We start from the raw sequence: 15,515 nt of genomic DNA, 5'->3' as shown, positions 1-15,515 counted from the left end.
TGGAGAGGAGAACCAGATCAGTAGTCTGTTATGATGGAGAGGAGAACCAGATGATGTTTAGTCTGTTATGATGGAGAGGAGAACCAGATGATGTTTAGTCTGTTATGATGGAGAGGAGAACCAGATCAGTAGTCTGTTATGATGGAGAGGAGAACCAGATCATTAGTCTGTTATGATGGAGAGGAGAACCAGATCATTAGTCTGTTATGATGGAGAGGAGAACCAGATGATGTCTAGTCTGTTATGATGGAGAGGAGAACCAGATCATTAGTCTGTTATGATGGAGAGGAGAACCAGATGATGTCTAGTCTGTTATGATGGAGAGGAGAACCAGATGATGTCTAGTCTGTTATGATGGAAAGGAGAACCAGATGATGTCTAGTCTGTTATGATGGAGAGGAGAACCAGATGATGTCTAGTCTGTTATGATGGAGAGGAGAACCAGATCATTAGTCTGTTATGATGGAGAGGAGAACCAGATGTTGTCTAGTCTGTTATGATGGAGAGGAGAACCAGATGATGTCTAGTCTGTTATGATGGAAAGGAGAACCAGATGATGTCTAGTCTGTTATGATGGAGAGGAGAACCAGATGATGTCTAGTCTGTTATGATGGAGAGGAGAACCAGATCATTAGTCTGTTATGATGGAGAGGAGAACCAGATCATTAGTCTGTTATGATGGAGAGGAGAACCAGATGTTGTCTAGTCTGTTATGATGGAGAGGAGAACCAGATGATGTCTAGTCTGTTATGATGGAGAGGAGAACCAGATCATTAGTCTGTTATGATGGAGAGGAGAACCAGATGATGTCACAGATGTGTCTAGTGTTATGGTGATGTAATTAAAGACTGACACAAGCTGTTGGGCGGCTGCTAGTTCACACAACCATTTAGAGGTACTACGTATAAACCCAGTATTACTACCAGGGTTGGGGTCAATTCAGACAATTCAAGACTGCAACAAGACTAGTCCACATTGAAAATATATGACATTGTTGAATTGAAATGTACATTCACCTGAACCTTGATTACTCCCCTGTTGTAAGTCGGCTGGTATTGAAGTCAGAAACAGACATAGTAGAAATATATAGTAGGAAACTCCAGGGACACGGATGTATTTGAGGTTAATCCTTTATTAAAAACAGTAAAAGAAAGTTCGGAGGCCAAACATAATGACGCAATCTAGTTCAATTACAGGACTACATGTCAGTCCGTTTGGTAAAGCATGTGTATTTAACAATATAAACAATACACCTCGGACACATTTAGCCGGCTACGGTCTTATTAATGTTACATGACTTCCTGTTGTACACATCTCCTTGACTTGTGTCCCAAAACTCTCTCTTTCTTTCCTGAAGTGTGCACTCGTTCACTACTCCATAAAAATGTAAAATACATGGATATGCGTTGGCATGGCTGGACTCTAGAGGGAGTTCCAAATTCCAGTCATGTCCTTTGAAATCCATAAAGGAAAGTGAACGAGTGCACACTTCGGGAGAACGGAGAGATTATTGGGACGCAGCCCATATATCCCACCACACAGGTATCGTTATCATACAACCTATTATTTTAAACAAGACAGTATAACTAATGTTTCTCTCTACATTCCTGAAATCAAACATTTGATTCCACAGTTGAATGTTGAACGACAGGTTGTCAGAACCAGAACCATGCAGTGATAATATGGTACTGATGATGTTTCCTGTTGAGATACACTGCTTCGCGTTGTGTCTCAATTACTCGTCATTGGCTTCCTTCCTCGTCTCCTTTCCTTCATTTGCACTGAGGAAGTATCAGGTGTTTTGAGTTGATAAGACACCGGCTGGGTCTCAATACTCTTTCATTACTTCCTTTCCTTGTCTCCTCCCCTCATTTCCTTTCTTTCGGGACCACTAACAGATGAAAGGATTGGATGGCTTTCCACCAGATTGCTTTTTTTACCTACAGTATCACTTCTTTCCATATCACTGATCATGAAGGAAAAGGACACAAGGAAAGGACACAAGGAAAGGGAGCTAGTTACGACTATCGAGACACAGCCACTGCTAAAAGGCCATTGTTGTTGTTTTTTCCATTATTTTTGTATTGTCTTGGTGACATAACCTCAATATCAGAGGACAAGCCGACAAACTGTGGGTTATGGAACGGAACTTCCACACAGCTGTCGCTATGGAGACGCAGTTCTAACAGAAGTCACGGAACATATGTGATATGACAGCGTAGTAAGTATTCACAGAACTCAACAGTAAGGAAGGAAGGAATCCTCATAGACAAAGCCTTGAACGAGCTTCAATTGACACAGACATACTATAGTAAGCTCTGGCTTGGTCCAGCGGATTTGTTTGTTTGTGTGTGTGTGTGTGTGTGTGTGTGTCAGTCAGAAGATGTGGAGAAGGACATCAAAGGAGAGTGCAATATTTCTTTCAGCTTAAAGATTTACAAGGTTTTATAATAACAGCAAAAGCAGACGTCTCGGCGTCGCCATGACAGCTCGTGCAGGTCCTAAAGCTTCTTCCTCTACCTCGGTATCCGTAACAGAAAATGGGCTTTTCCAGGACAAAATCAGCTTCAAAACAGACAGACAGTTCATCAGAGCACTTCAGTATAAGGGACAAACCGTTTCTGTACACAGGGTCATCACCATGGTGACACGATGTCATCAGGATGAGACGCTTTGGACCAGGGCACATCGTCCACGTTATCCTCTCTCTCTCTCTGAAGTATACACATACAGGGCACTTACTGTAGCCATGGCGATACAGCTATAGAGACAGCTAGGGCTAGGTTCCAATACCCTAGCCTGGCTTCCTCTCCTCACCTCTGGGAACTGTTGAACACAAACGTCTTCATCTCTCTTCGTGTCCTTGAGGACCGCTGATCCCAAAAATAAACGGATGGAACCAATTTGACGAGCAGCCAATGAATGTCACACCGGCGTATTGAACGTCACTATCCGGTCTCTCCAGATTTCAGTGGTCAGGAAGGATACGAGGAAATAGGATACAAGGAAATAGGACATGAGAGAATGAACATTTTACAGAGTATTGGAACTCAGGGATAGAAAGGTTCAGTGCATCATCATCATCATCATCATCATCATCATCATCATCATCATCATCATCATCATCATCATAGCTCATGCTGTACGTCTGTACACCTACACACCCAACGGTAGCGCCTTGGCTTTGTAGTGCTGTCTAATCGGCTACGGCAAGCTCTTTGGAACAAACTGAACTGCATCTACAAGTCTCTGCCATTTCACCTCAAAACCTGCTACCGTTCCCAGTCACTCCCAGTTGAGAATCTCCCCTTCGTTCACATTCTGACAAATGCTAAATATCAACAGAGAAATGTAAGTACACACACAGCTGTATTAGAAAACAGATAAACTAGAACATTTTGTGGTTAATCGGTAAAGCAATCCCAGAACATTGACTGAAGCCTCAACTAATGACAGCGGTTCATTTTTAAAGAGTTGTAAGTGTTTTTTTTTGTTGTTTTTTTACGCACACTGGATAGCACCCTACATACAGTCTGTCTGGTTGTCTCTCTCAATCTGTCTGTCTGTCTTTTAAAGGGTCGTTGGTAGTTTTTAGGTAAACGTAGTCAGCCAACCACAGTGTTCTTCTGAGCCTAGTCCCCAGCCACCTTGTTCTTTTCACGTCCTCGTAACGTTCTCTAAAACGCTCTCTGTGACGTTCTCTGAACGTTCTCTACTGGCGGCGCTTGTCTTTGGCTGGATCTTCTGTAGGAGATGGCTGAGCCTGCGAGCTATGAGGGCTGAGGGAGAGAGGGAGGGAAGGAGGAGAGGTGAGGGAAGAGAGGAAGATAAGGAAGAGTGGAAGTTAAGGAGGAGAGAGGAGAGGGAAGACTATGCCTATCAAATACTCAGAGGCCATATTCCATCTAGATACAGATGGGTTGTGAGTGGAAGTAAGTGCTGATCATACATACTTACTGTGTTGCCCGGTTAGGGTCCATGGCTGGGTCAGGTGGTTCACCCACCTCTGAGTCACTGAGAGGGGCTGTATCATCGGTACTGCTCAGGGATCTGACCCCCTCCACCAGCTCCCTGGCCTCTGCAGCTAACTGGCAGGCTGGGTCTGGGATGGGAGAGGGGGTCTCTGGACTGTCTGTGGCTGGAGAGGTCCTGCTACTCCTGGAAGCACACATACACACGTTCACACACACACACACCCAAACCCTCCGGTCAGATCAACAGACTGTCAGAATGAAGAAACATTTGAAGAATTGTCATTAAGGAGTTACATTTAGAAGATAAGCACTTACCCATTTTCCATTCCAAACAAGCTGGGGGTGGTGAGCACTTTGTGAACATTCTGAGAAATAAACAGTCAGTCAGTTAGCCAGTCAGTTAGCCAGCCAGTTAACCAGCCAGTCAGTTAGCCAGCCAGTCAGTCAGCCAGTTAACCAGCCAGTCAGTTAGCCAGTTAGCCAGCCAGTCAGCCAGCCAGTCAGTCAGCCAGTTAACCAGCCAGTCAGTTAGCCAGCCAGTCAGTCAGCCAGTTAACCACCCAGTCAGTTAGCCAGCCAGTCAGTCAGTCAGCCAGTTAGCCAGCCAATCAGTCAGCCAGTCGGACAGCCAGTCAGTCAGCCAGTCGGACAGCCAGCCAGTCAGTCAGTCAGTTAGCCAGCCAGCCAGTCAGTCAGTTAGCCAGCCAGCCAGCCAGTCAGTCAGCCAGCCAGTCAGTCAGTCAGTTAGCCAGCCAGCCAGTCAGTCAGTCAGCCAGCCAGTCAGTTAGCCAGCCAGCCAGCCAGTTAGCCAGCCAGTCAGTCAGTCAGCCAGTTAGCCAGTTAGCCAGCCAGTCAGTCAGCCAGTTAGCCAGCCAGTCAGTCAGCCAGTTAGCCAGTCAGTCAGTCAGCCAGCCAGTTAGCCAGTCAGCACAGAAATCCACATACATAAAACTAGAAAGTATTTTTGAACCACTAGGTGGCAGTACAGGTTCAGAACATAACAGAGCATGCCCAGAGAGGCGTCAGCTAGGGCTCACAGGTAGGTGTGTTACAGAACCTGTGTGACTGTGTTTACAGTTGAGAGGTGGACAGGTGAGTGTTGTTGTAAAGGTGTGTTACAGGTGTAATATTACCTGTGTGAAGCCCAGGAGTTAGTTGTATGAGAGGTGGACAGGAAGTGATGTTGTAAAGGTGTGTTACTGTGTTACAGGTGTAATGTTACCTGTGTGAAGCCCAGGAGTTAGTTGTATGAGAGGTGAGTGTTGTTGTAAAGGTGTGTTGGGGGTGAGTCACATGTATGTTACAGCTGTAGTGTACCTGTGCGAATCCCAGTAGTTTCTTGTTGGAGATCTCCAGGTGTCTTCTGCTCAGCTCAGACTTCCTCAGCTGACAGTCAATCAACGACAACTTCCTGTTTAACTCCATCACATCTTCCTAGAGTATAACACACAGAATCACTTCCTGTTTAACTCCATCACATCCTTCTGGGGTACAACACACACAATCACTTGCTGTTAAACTCCATCACATCCTCCTGACTAGTGTTGTCCTGCTGGGTCACAGTATTTTATGGTAGAAAAAGACTAGTGTTGTCCTGCTGGGTCACAGTATTTTAGGGTAGAAAAGACTAGTGTTGTCCTGCTGGGTCACAGTATTTTAGGGTAGAAAATACTAGTGTTGTCCTGCTGGGTCACAGTATTTTAGGGTAGAAAAGACTAGTGTTGTCCTGCTGGGTCACAGTATTTTAGGGTAGAAAAAGACTAGTGTTGTCCTGCAGGGTCACAGTATTTTAGGGTAGAAAAGACTAGTGTTGTCCTGCTGGGTCACAGTATTTTAGGGTAGAAAAGACTAGTGTTGTCCTGCTGGGTCACAGTATTTTAGGGTAGAAAAGACTAGTGTTGTCCTGCTGGGTCACAGTATTTTATGGTAGAAAAATACTAGTGTTGTCCTGCTGGGTCACAGTATTTTAGGGTAGAAAAGACTAGTGTTGTCCTGCTGGGTCACAGTATTTTATGGTAGAAAATACTAGTGTTGTCCTGCTGGGTCACAGTATTTTAGTGTAGAAAAGACTAGTGTTGTCCTGCTGGGTCACAGTATTTTATGGTAGAAAAGACTAGTGTTGTCCTGCTGGGTCACAAACAATTGTCTGGAGTGTTTCAGAAATGGAGAGGTCTGCTGCCCTCCACTGCAACCAACCTGCACATCTTTATGACTGCTTTGTCATCACTTGTGTCTGCGGCCCACCCAGACGACTCTAGTCTTTTCTTCCATTAATTGGTTTTAAGTCTACCTTAGTAGCTTCCAGACCCTTCTGTTTATTGTGTCTGCAGCTCACCCAGACGACTCTAGTCTTTTCTTCCATTAATTGGTTTTAAGTCTACCTTAGTAGCTTCCAGACCCTTCTGTTTCTTGTGTCTGCAGCCCACCCAGACGACTCTAGTCTTTTCTTCCATTAATTGGTTTTAAGTCTACCTTAGTAGCTTCCAGACCCTTCTGTTTCTTGCCCGCCAGTTGGTTCTTCAGGTCATTGATCTCAGCCTCTAGCAGTGTAATGACCTCTTCATAGTCCTGCTCTGCACTGTTACTCTGTCTGTCTCTCTGCACTGCCTCCGCTACCTGCAGGGGTAGAAGAAGAAGAAGAAGAAGAAGAAGAAGAGAAGATGAAGATGTACCCAAGGTCTAACAGAAATTCAACTTCCCATTTCCAACGGAAATTCAACTTGGGACACATACCAGCCGTACTGCAGACATTTACATGAGTACACAAACTGTACACATAGAGACCATGGAGCAGCTGTGGGGGTGAAGTCTCTTGTCTTGTTTAGGGGTTTATTAGTGGATAAATATTACCTGCAGACGAGTCTTCAGACGACTGTTCTCCTCCACCGTCGCACACGCTTTCTGGAGGTAGGGAGGGAATGTGGGAGAGAGAGGTAGGGAATGAGGGAGGGAGGGATGGAGAGAGAGGGAGGGAATGAGGGAGGGAGAGGGAATGAGGGAGAGAGAGGGAGGGAATGAGGGAGGGAGGGATGGGGAGGGAATGAGGGAGGGAGGGAGGGATGGAGAGAGAGGGAGGGAATGAGGGAGGGAAGGATGGAGAGAGAGGGAGGGATGGAGAGAGAGGGAGGGAATGAGGGAGGGAGGGAGGGATGGAGAGAGAGGGTGGAAGGGATGGAGAGAGAGGGAGGGAATGAGTGAAGGAAAAAGAGCAATAATGAGTGTGTTAATACAACTATGCCTGGCAAAGATAGCACAAGATAGGATAAGATACGATAGGATACGATAAGATACGATAGGATAAGATAGAATAAGATATGATAAGATAGAATAAGATATGATAAAATTCTACAGGATACGATAGAATACGATAAGATACGATAGGATACGATAGGATATGATAGGATAAAATGAGATACGGTGGGATAAGGTTAGGATACGATGGGATACGATGGGATACGATGGGATACGGTGGGATACGATGGGATACGGTGCGATACGATACGGTGGGATACGATGGGATACGGTGGGATACGATGGGATACGATGGGATACGGTGGGATACGGTGCGATACTATGGGATACGGTGCGATACGATGGGATATGCTGCGATACGATGGGATACGGTGGGATACGATGGGATACGGTGCGATACGATGGGATACGGTGCGATACGATGGGATACGATGGGATACGGTGGGATACGATGGGATACGGTGGGATACGGTGGGATACGATGGGATACGGTGCGATACGATGGGATACGGTGCGATACGGTGGGATACGATGGGATACGGTGGGATACGGAGGGATACGATGGGATACGATGGGATATGCTGCGATACAATGGGATACGATGGGATACGATGGGATACGCTGGGATACGATGGGATACGATGGGATACGCTGGGATACAATGGGATACGATGGGATACGATGGGATACGATGGGATACGATGGGATACGATGGGATACGCTGGGATACGGTGGGATACGATGTGATACGATGGGATACGGTGGGATACGGTGGGATACGATGGGATACGCTGCGATACAATGGGATACGATGGGATACGGTGGGATACGGTGGGATACGGTGGGATACGGTGGGATACGATGGGATACGCTGCGATACGGTGGGATACGCTGCGATACAATGGGATACGATGGGATACGCTGCGATACAATGGGATACGGTGGGATACGCTGCGATACAATGGGATACGCTGGGATACGCTGGGATATGGTTGGATATGATGGGATACGCTGCGATACAATGGGATACGGTGGGATACGCTGCGACACAATGGGATACGCTGGGATAAGCTGCGATAAGATGGGATATGGTGGGATACGCTGGGATACGCTGCGATAAGATGGGATATGGTGGGATACGCTGGGATACGCTGCGATAAGATGGGATATGGTGGGATACGCTGGGATACGCTGCGATAAGATGGGATACGGTGGGATACGCTGGAATACGCTGCGATAAGATGGGATATGGTAGGATACTGTGGGATAAGATGGGATACGGTGGGATTATCCCACCGTATCGCTGGGTATCCCAACATATCCCATCTTATCCCACCATATCCCATTGTATCGCAGCGTATCCCACCGTATCCCATCTTATCGCACCGTATCCCACCATATCCCATCTTATCGCAGCGAATCCCAGTGTATCCCACCATATCCCACCGTATCGCAGGGTATCCCACCATATCCCATCTTATCACAGCTTATCCCAGTGTATCCCACCATATCCCATCGTGTCGCAGCGTATCCCATCATATCCAACCATATCCCATTGTATCCCACCATATCCCATCGAATCGCAGCGTATCCCATCATATCGCAGCGTATCGCAGCGTATCCCATCATATCCCACCGTATCGCAGCGTATCCCATCGTATCGCAGCGTATCCCATCATATCCAACCATATCCCATCGTATCCCACCATATCCCATCGAATCGCAGCGTATCCCATCATATCGCAGCGTATCGCAGCGTATCCCATCATATCCCACCGTATCGCAGCGTATTGCAGCGTATCCCATCGTATCGCAGCGTATCGCAGCGTATACCATCATATCCCACCGTATCGTAGCGTATCCCCCCATATCGCAGCGTATCCCACCATGTCCCACCATATCCCGTCGTGTCGCAGCGTATCCCATCATATCCAACCATATCCCATCGTATCCCATCATATCCCATCGAATCGCAGCGTATCCCATCATATCCCACCGTATCGCAGCGTATCGTAGCGTATCCCACCATATCCCATCGTATCGCAGCGTATCCCATCGTATCCCAGCGTATCGCAGCGTATCCCATCATATCCCACCGTATCGTAGCGTATCCCCCCGTATCGCAGCGTATCCCACCGTAACCCACCATATCCCACCGTATCCCATCTTATCCCACCGTATCCCACCGTATCCCATCTTATCCCACCATATCCCATCTTATCGCAGCGTATCCCACCATATCCCATCTTATCGCAGCGTATCCCACCATATCCCATTTTATAGCAGCGTATCCCACCATATCCCATCTTATTGCAGCGTATCCCACCGTATCCCATCTTATCGCAGCGTATCCCACCGTATCGCTGGGTATCCCAACATATCCCATCTTATCCCACCATATCCCATTGTATCGCAGCGTATCCCACCGTATCCCATCTTATCGCAGCGTATCCCACCGTATCCCATCTTATCGCAGCGTATCCCACCATATCCCACCGTATCGCAGGGTATCCCACCATATCCCATCTTATCACAGCGTATCGCACCGCATCGCAGTGTATCCCACCATATCCCATCGTGTCGCAGCGTATCCCATCATATCCAACCATATCCCATCGTATCCCACCATATCCCATCGAATCGCAGCGTATCCCATCATATCCCACCGTATCGCAGCGTATCCCCCCGTATCGCAGCGTATCCCACCGTAACCCACCATATCCCACCGTATCCCATCTTATCCCACCGTATCCCACCGTATCCCATCTTATCCCACCATATCCCACCGTATCCCATCTTATCGCAGCGTATCCCACCATATCCCATCTTATCGCAGCATATCCCACCATATCCCATTTTATAGCAGCGTATCCCACCATATCCCATCTTATTGCAGCGTATCCCACCGTATCCCATCTTATCGCAGCGTATCCCACCGTATCGCTGGGTATCCCAACATATCCCATCTTATCCCACCATATCCCATTGTATCGCAGCGTATCCCACCGTATCCCATCTTATCGCAGCGTATCCCACCGTATCCCATCTTATCGCAGCGTATCCCACCATATCCCACCGTATCGCAGGGTATCCCACCATATCCCATCTTATCACAGCGTATCCCACCATATCCCATCGTGTCGCAGCGTATCCCATCATATCCAACCATATCCCATCGTATCCCACCATATCCCATCGAATCGCAGCGTATTCCATCATATCCCACCGTATCGCAGCGTATCCCACCATATCCCATCTTATCGCAGCGTATCCCACCATATCCCATCATATCGCAGCCTATCCCACCATATCCCACCGTATCGCAGCGTATCCCACCGTGGTTGTCCACTTGTTGTCACTCACTTCTGAGGTGTTGTGTAACTCCTCCTCCTGGGTCGACTTGCTGTGCTCTGTGTCCTGGGGTAGTGTAGGAAAACCAGCAGGTTGACTGACCTGGGGTAGTGTAGGAAAACCATCAGGTTAACTGACCTGGGGTAGTGTAGGAAAACCAGCAGGTTGACTGATCTGGGGTAGTGTCGGAAAACCAGCAGGTTGACTGATCTGGGGTAGTGTAGGAAAACCATCAGGTTGACTGACCTGGGGTAGTGTCAGAAAACCATCAGGTTGACTGACCTGGGGTAGTGTAGGAAAACCAGCAGGTTGACTGACCTGGGGTAGTGTAGGAAAACCAACAGGTTGACTGACCTATGGTAGTGTAGGAAAACCAGCAGGTTGACTGATCTGGGATAGTGTAGGAAAACCAGCAGGCTGACTGACCTGGGGTAGTTTATTAAAACCAACAGGTTGACTGACCTGGGGTAGTGTAGGAAAACCAGCAGGCTGACTGACCTGGGGTAGTGTAGGAAAACCAGCAGGTTGACTGATCTGGGGTAGTGTAGGAAAACCAGCAGGTTGACTGATCTGGGGTAGTTTATTAAAACCAACAGGTTGACTGACCTGGGGTAGTGTAGGAAAACCAGCAGGTTGACTGATCTGGGGTAGTGTAGGAAAACCATCAGGTTGACTGGTCTGGGGTAGTGTAGGAAAACCAGCAGGTTGACTGATCTGGGGTAGTGTAGGAAAACCAGCAGGTTGACTGACCTGGGGTAGTGTAGAAAAACCATCAGGTTGACTGACCTGGGGTAGTGTAGGAAAACCAGCAGGTTGACTGATCTGGGGTAGTGTAGGAAAACCAGCACGTTGACTGACCTGGGGTAGTGTAGGAAAACCAGCAGGCTGACTGATCTGGGGTAGTGTAGGAAAACCAGCAGGCTGGCTGTGATTGGACTGTGAACAAAGTTGAAGTCAATTCAATGTTACTCTGATACACATTGCACATTGTAAAATAGTAACATTGTATATTTAAGCAATAAGGCCAGAGGGGGTGTGGCCAATATAAACTATAGACTACAGAAACGGCCTCTCACTGTCAACTGCGTTCATTTTCAGCAAACTTAACTTAATGTGTAAATATTTGTATGAACATAACAAGATTCAACAACTGAGACATACAGTAAACTGAACAAGTTCCACAGACACGTGACTAACAGAAATTGAATAATGTGTCCCCTGAACAAAGGGGAGGTCAAAATCAAAAGTAACAGTCAAGTATCTGGTGTGGCCACCAGCTGCATTAAGTACTGCAGTGCATCTCCTCCTCATGGACTGCACCAGATTTGCCAGTTCTTGCTGTGAGATGTTACCTCACTCTTCCACCAAGGCACCTGCAAGTTCTTGGACATTTCTGGGGGACCTTAGCCCTCCGATCCAACAGGTCCCAGACGTGCTCAATGGGATTGAGATCCGGGCTCTTCGCTGGCCATGGCAGAACACTGACATTCCTGTCTTGCAGGAAATCACGCACAGAACGAGCAGTATGGCTGGTGGCATTGTCAGGATAAGCCTGCAGGGAGGGTACCACATGAGGAAGGAGGATGTCTTCCCTGTAACACACAGCGTTGAGATTGCCTGCAATGACAACAAGCTCAGTCCGATGATGCTGTGACACACCGCCCCAGACCATGACGGACCATGACGAACCTCCAAATCGATCCCGCTCCAGAGTACAGGCCTCAGTGTAACGCTCATTCCTCTGGCGATAAACGCGAATCCGACCATCAACCCTGGTGAGACAAAACCGCGACTCGTCAGTGAAGAGCACTTTTTGCCAGTCCTGTCTGTTCCAGCGACGGTGGGTTTGTGCCCATAAGTGACGTTGTTGTCGGTGATGTTTGGTGAGGACCTGCCTTACAACAGGCCTACAAGCCCTCAGTCCAGCCTTTCTCAGCCTATTGCGGACAGTCTGAGCACTGATGGAGGGATTCATCCGGGAAGAACACACTTCTCCAGCGTGCCAGTGACCATCGAAGGGGCCAGTGACCATCGAAGGGGCCAGTGACCATCGAAGGGGCCAGTGACCATCGAAGGGGCCAGTGACCATCGAAGGGGAACATTTGCCCACAGAAGTCGGTTACAACGCCGAATTGCAGTCAGGTCACGACCCTGGCGAGGACGACGCAGATGAACTTCCCTAAGACAGTTTCTGACCGTTTGTGCAGTAACTCTTCGGTTGTGCAAACCCACAGTTTCATCAGTCGTCCAGGTGGCTGGTCTCAGACCATCCCACAGGTGAAGAAGCCTGATGTGTAGGTCCAGGTGGCTGGTCTCAGACCATCCCACAGGTGAAGAAGCCTGATGTGTAGGTCCAGGTGGCTGGTCTCAGACCATCCCACAGGTGAAGAAGCCTGATGTGTAGGTCCAGGTGGCTGGTCTCAGACCATCCCGCAGGTGAAGAAGCCTGATGTGTAGGTCCAGGTGGCTGGTCTCAGACCATCCCGCAGGTGAAGAAGCCTGATGTGTAGGTCCAGGTGGCTGGTCTCAGACCATCCCGCAGGTGAAGAAGCCTGATGTGGAGGTCCAGGTGGCTGGTCTCAGACCATCCCGCAGGTGAAGAAGCCTGATGTGGAGGTCCTGGGCTGGTTAATCATGGTCTGCGGTTGTGAGGTTAGACGTACTGCCAAATTCTCTAAAACAATGTTGGAAGCGGCTTATGGTAGAGAAATTAACATTAAATGATCTGGCAACAGCTCTGGTGGACATACCTGCAGTCAGCATGCCAATTGCACGCTCCCTCAAAACTAGAGATATTTGTGGCGTTGTGTTGTGTGACAAAACTGCACATTTTAGAGTGGCCTTTTATTGTCCCCAGTCCAAGGTGCACCTGTGTAATGATCATGCTGTTTAATCAGCTTGTTGATACACCACACCTGTCAGGTGGATGGATTATCTTGGCAAAGGAGAAATGTTCACTAACAGCGATGTAAACACATTTGAGCACAACATTTGAGAGAAATAATCTTTTTGTGCGTGTAGAACATTTCTGGGATCTTTTATTTCAGCTCATGAGACATGGGACCAACACTTCACATGTCGCATTTATATATATATTTTCAGTATAACGATAAATATATATATTATGTTATTTGTTCAACATTTTCATTTCAGTATGATTTATTACATTGACATTATATTTAGTTATAAATTAGAAAGTGATGAATTATGTTGAGAAAAGCTATTAGTTTAGCCAGTGGTTATAACACTACCAGTTGCAGTGGATTTGTGAAAATTAGTGTCAATAAAGTTTGATGTAATTGAATGTGATATTCACAGCGCTCTCTCTCTCTCACACACACCCACAACACCACACACACACACTGACACACACACACACACACACACACACACACACACACACACACACGCACACTGACACACACACACACACACACAGACACACAGACACACAGACACACACACACACACACACACACACACACACACACACACACACACACCACACACAGACACAGACACAGAGATGTGATGTTTGTACAGGAGTGTGAGTTCACCTTGAGTTGTTTAATCTGGTTCTGCAGCTGTTTCACCTCCGCCTGAAAGTGCTCCAGTTCTTCACTACTGTAGGAATCTGAATCAAAGGTCTGATACACAGCAATGATGTTAGACTGGAGTTAGGGACTGTACGTGTACACACACCCCACACACACACACACACACACACACACACACACACACACACACACACACACACACACACACATCCCATGTACACACACCCCATGTACACACACACTCACACAGACACACACAAACCCCATGTACACAACCCCCATGTACACAAACCCCATGTACACACACACTCACACACACACACAAACTCCATGTACACAATCCCCATGTACACAAACACTCACACACACACACACACACACACACACACACTGTCTGTGTTTGTGTCTGTGTGTGTGTGTGTGTGTGAGTCTGTGTGTGTGTGTGTGAGTCTGTATGTGTGTGTGGTGTGTGGTGTGTGTGAGTCTGTGTGTGTGTGTGTGTGTGTGAGTCTGTGTGTGTGTATGTGTGTGTGTGGTGTGTGTATGTGTGTGTGTGGTGTGTGTGTGTGTGTGTGTGTGTGTGTGTGTGTGTGTGTGTGTGTGTCTGTGTGTGTGTGTGTGTGAGTCTGTGTGTGTGTGTGTGTGTGTGTGTGTGTGTGTGTGTGTGTGTGTGTGTGAGACAGGGACCGTCACAATGAAGCTCTTAAAGACATCTTTGATGATTCCCTTGTGTTGCTGCAGGGTGTAAATCTCCTCTAAGAAACACTGTCTGTAAATCCTCTTCGTCAACTCAAACTTCACAAAGTCACACAAGCCTCAAAGTCAGGAGGAGCCTCAAGGACTCCCATAACAAGAACTTAATAAACCCAGTACTTTGAAACAAGAAGCACAAGTCAATGTTGTTTTCTTACCGGGGAGTGGAAGGCAGAGGTGTCCATCAAGCTAGCTGCTTCGTGATAGGAGAACATGAACTCTTTCTGCCCTAGTCCCGCCTCCTCCAGATTCTCTTCGTAGACGTTGCGTGTGGCCTCAACAAAGTCTGCCCGGCGACAACAAACGCAAAAGAAAAGTTATACTCTGTATAAAACACAGAGGAGCCAATCAGAACCCCTATACCCTGTGTAGTAGCTTGTGAATAACATCTCTGCCAGCTTTGAGGATAACACAGCACCACCAACACAGGCCGCTCCCGAGGACTCTGGGCTCTCGTTCTCCGTGGCCGAAGTGGGTAAGATGTTTAAGCGTGTTAACCCTCGCAGGGCTGCCGTCCCAGACGGTCCTCAGAGCATGCACAGACCAGTTGGCTGGAGTGTTTACAGACATATTCAATCTCTCCCTATCCCAGTCTGCTGTCCCCACTTGCTTCAATATGTCCACCATT

The 15,515-nt window shown here is 47.6% G+C and overlaps 1 protein-coding gene across 1 annotated transcript; it reads right to left on the bottom strand.

Moving 5' to 3' along the window:
• Positions 1–3,107: 3,107 nt before the first annotated feature.
• LOC139397342 (syntaxin-binding protein 4-like) lies at positions 3,108–15,457 on the bottom strand. Its single transcript, XM_071144097.1, has 10 exons — positions 15,313–15,457; positions 15,046–15,173; positions 14,135–14,224; positions 11,436–11,513; positions 6,825–6,875; positions 6,447–6,590; positions 5,292–5,408; positions 4,290–4,339; positions 3,958–4,158; positions 3,108–3,779 (listed from the first exon to the last, which is right to left on the bottom strand). Exons 1-10 carry the CDS (start codon positions 15,455–15,457, stop codon positions 3,713–3,715), a joined length of 1,071 nt encoding a protein of 356 aa, XP_071000198.1. The 3' UTR covers positions 3,108–3,712.
• Positions 15,458–15,515: the final 58 nt, after the last annotated feature.

This window comes from Oncorhynchus clarkii, unplaced genomic scaffold, assembly GCF_045791955.1.
Source record: "Oncorhynchus clarkii lewisi isolate Uvic-CL-2024 unplaced genomic scaffold, UVic_Ocla_1.0 unplaced_contig_9322_pilon_pilon, whole genome shotgun sequence".
In the NCBI taxonomy this organism is placed as follows: Eukaryota; Metazoa; Chordata; class Actinopteri; order Salmoniformes; family Salmonidae; genus Oncorhynchus; species Oncorhynchus clarkii.
Note: the sequence above shows the minus strand (reverse complement) of the source record. Positions and strands in the feature narration are given on the sequence as shown.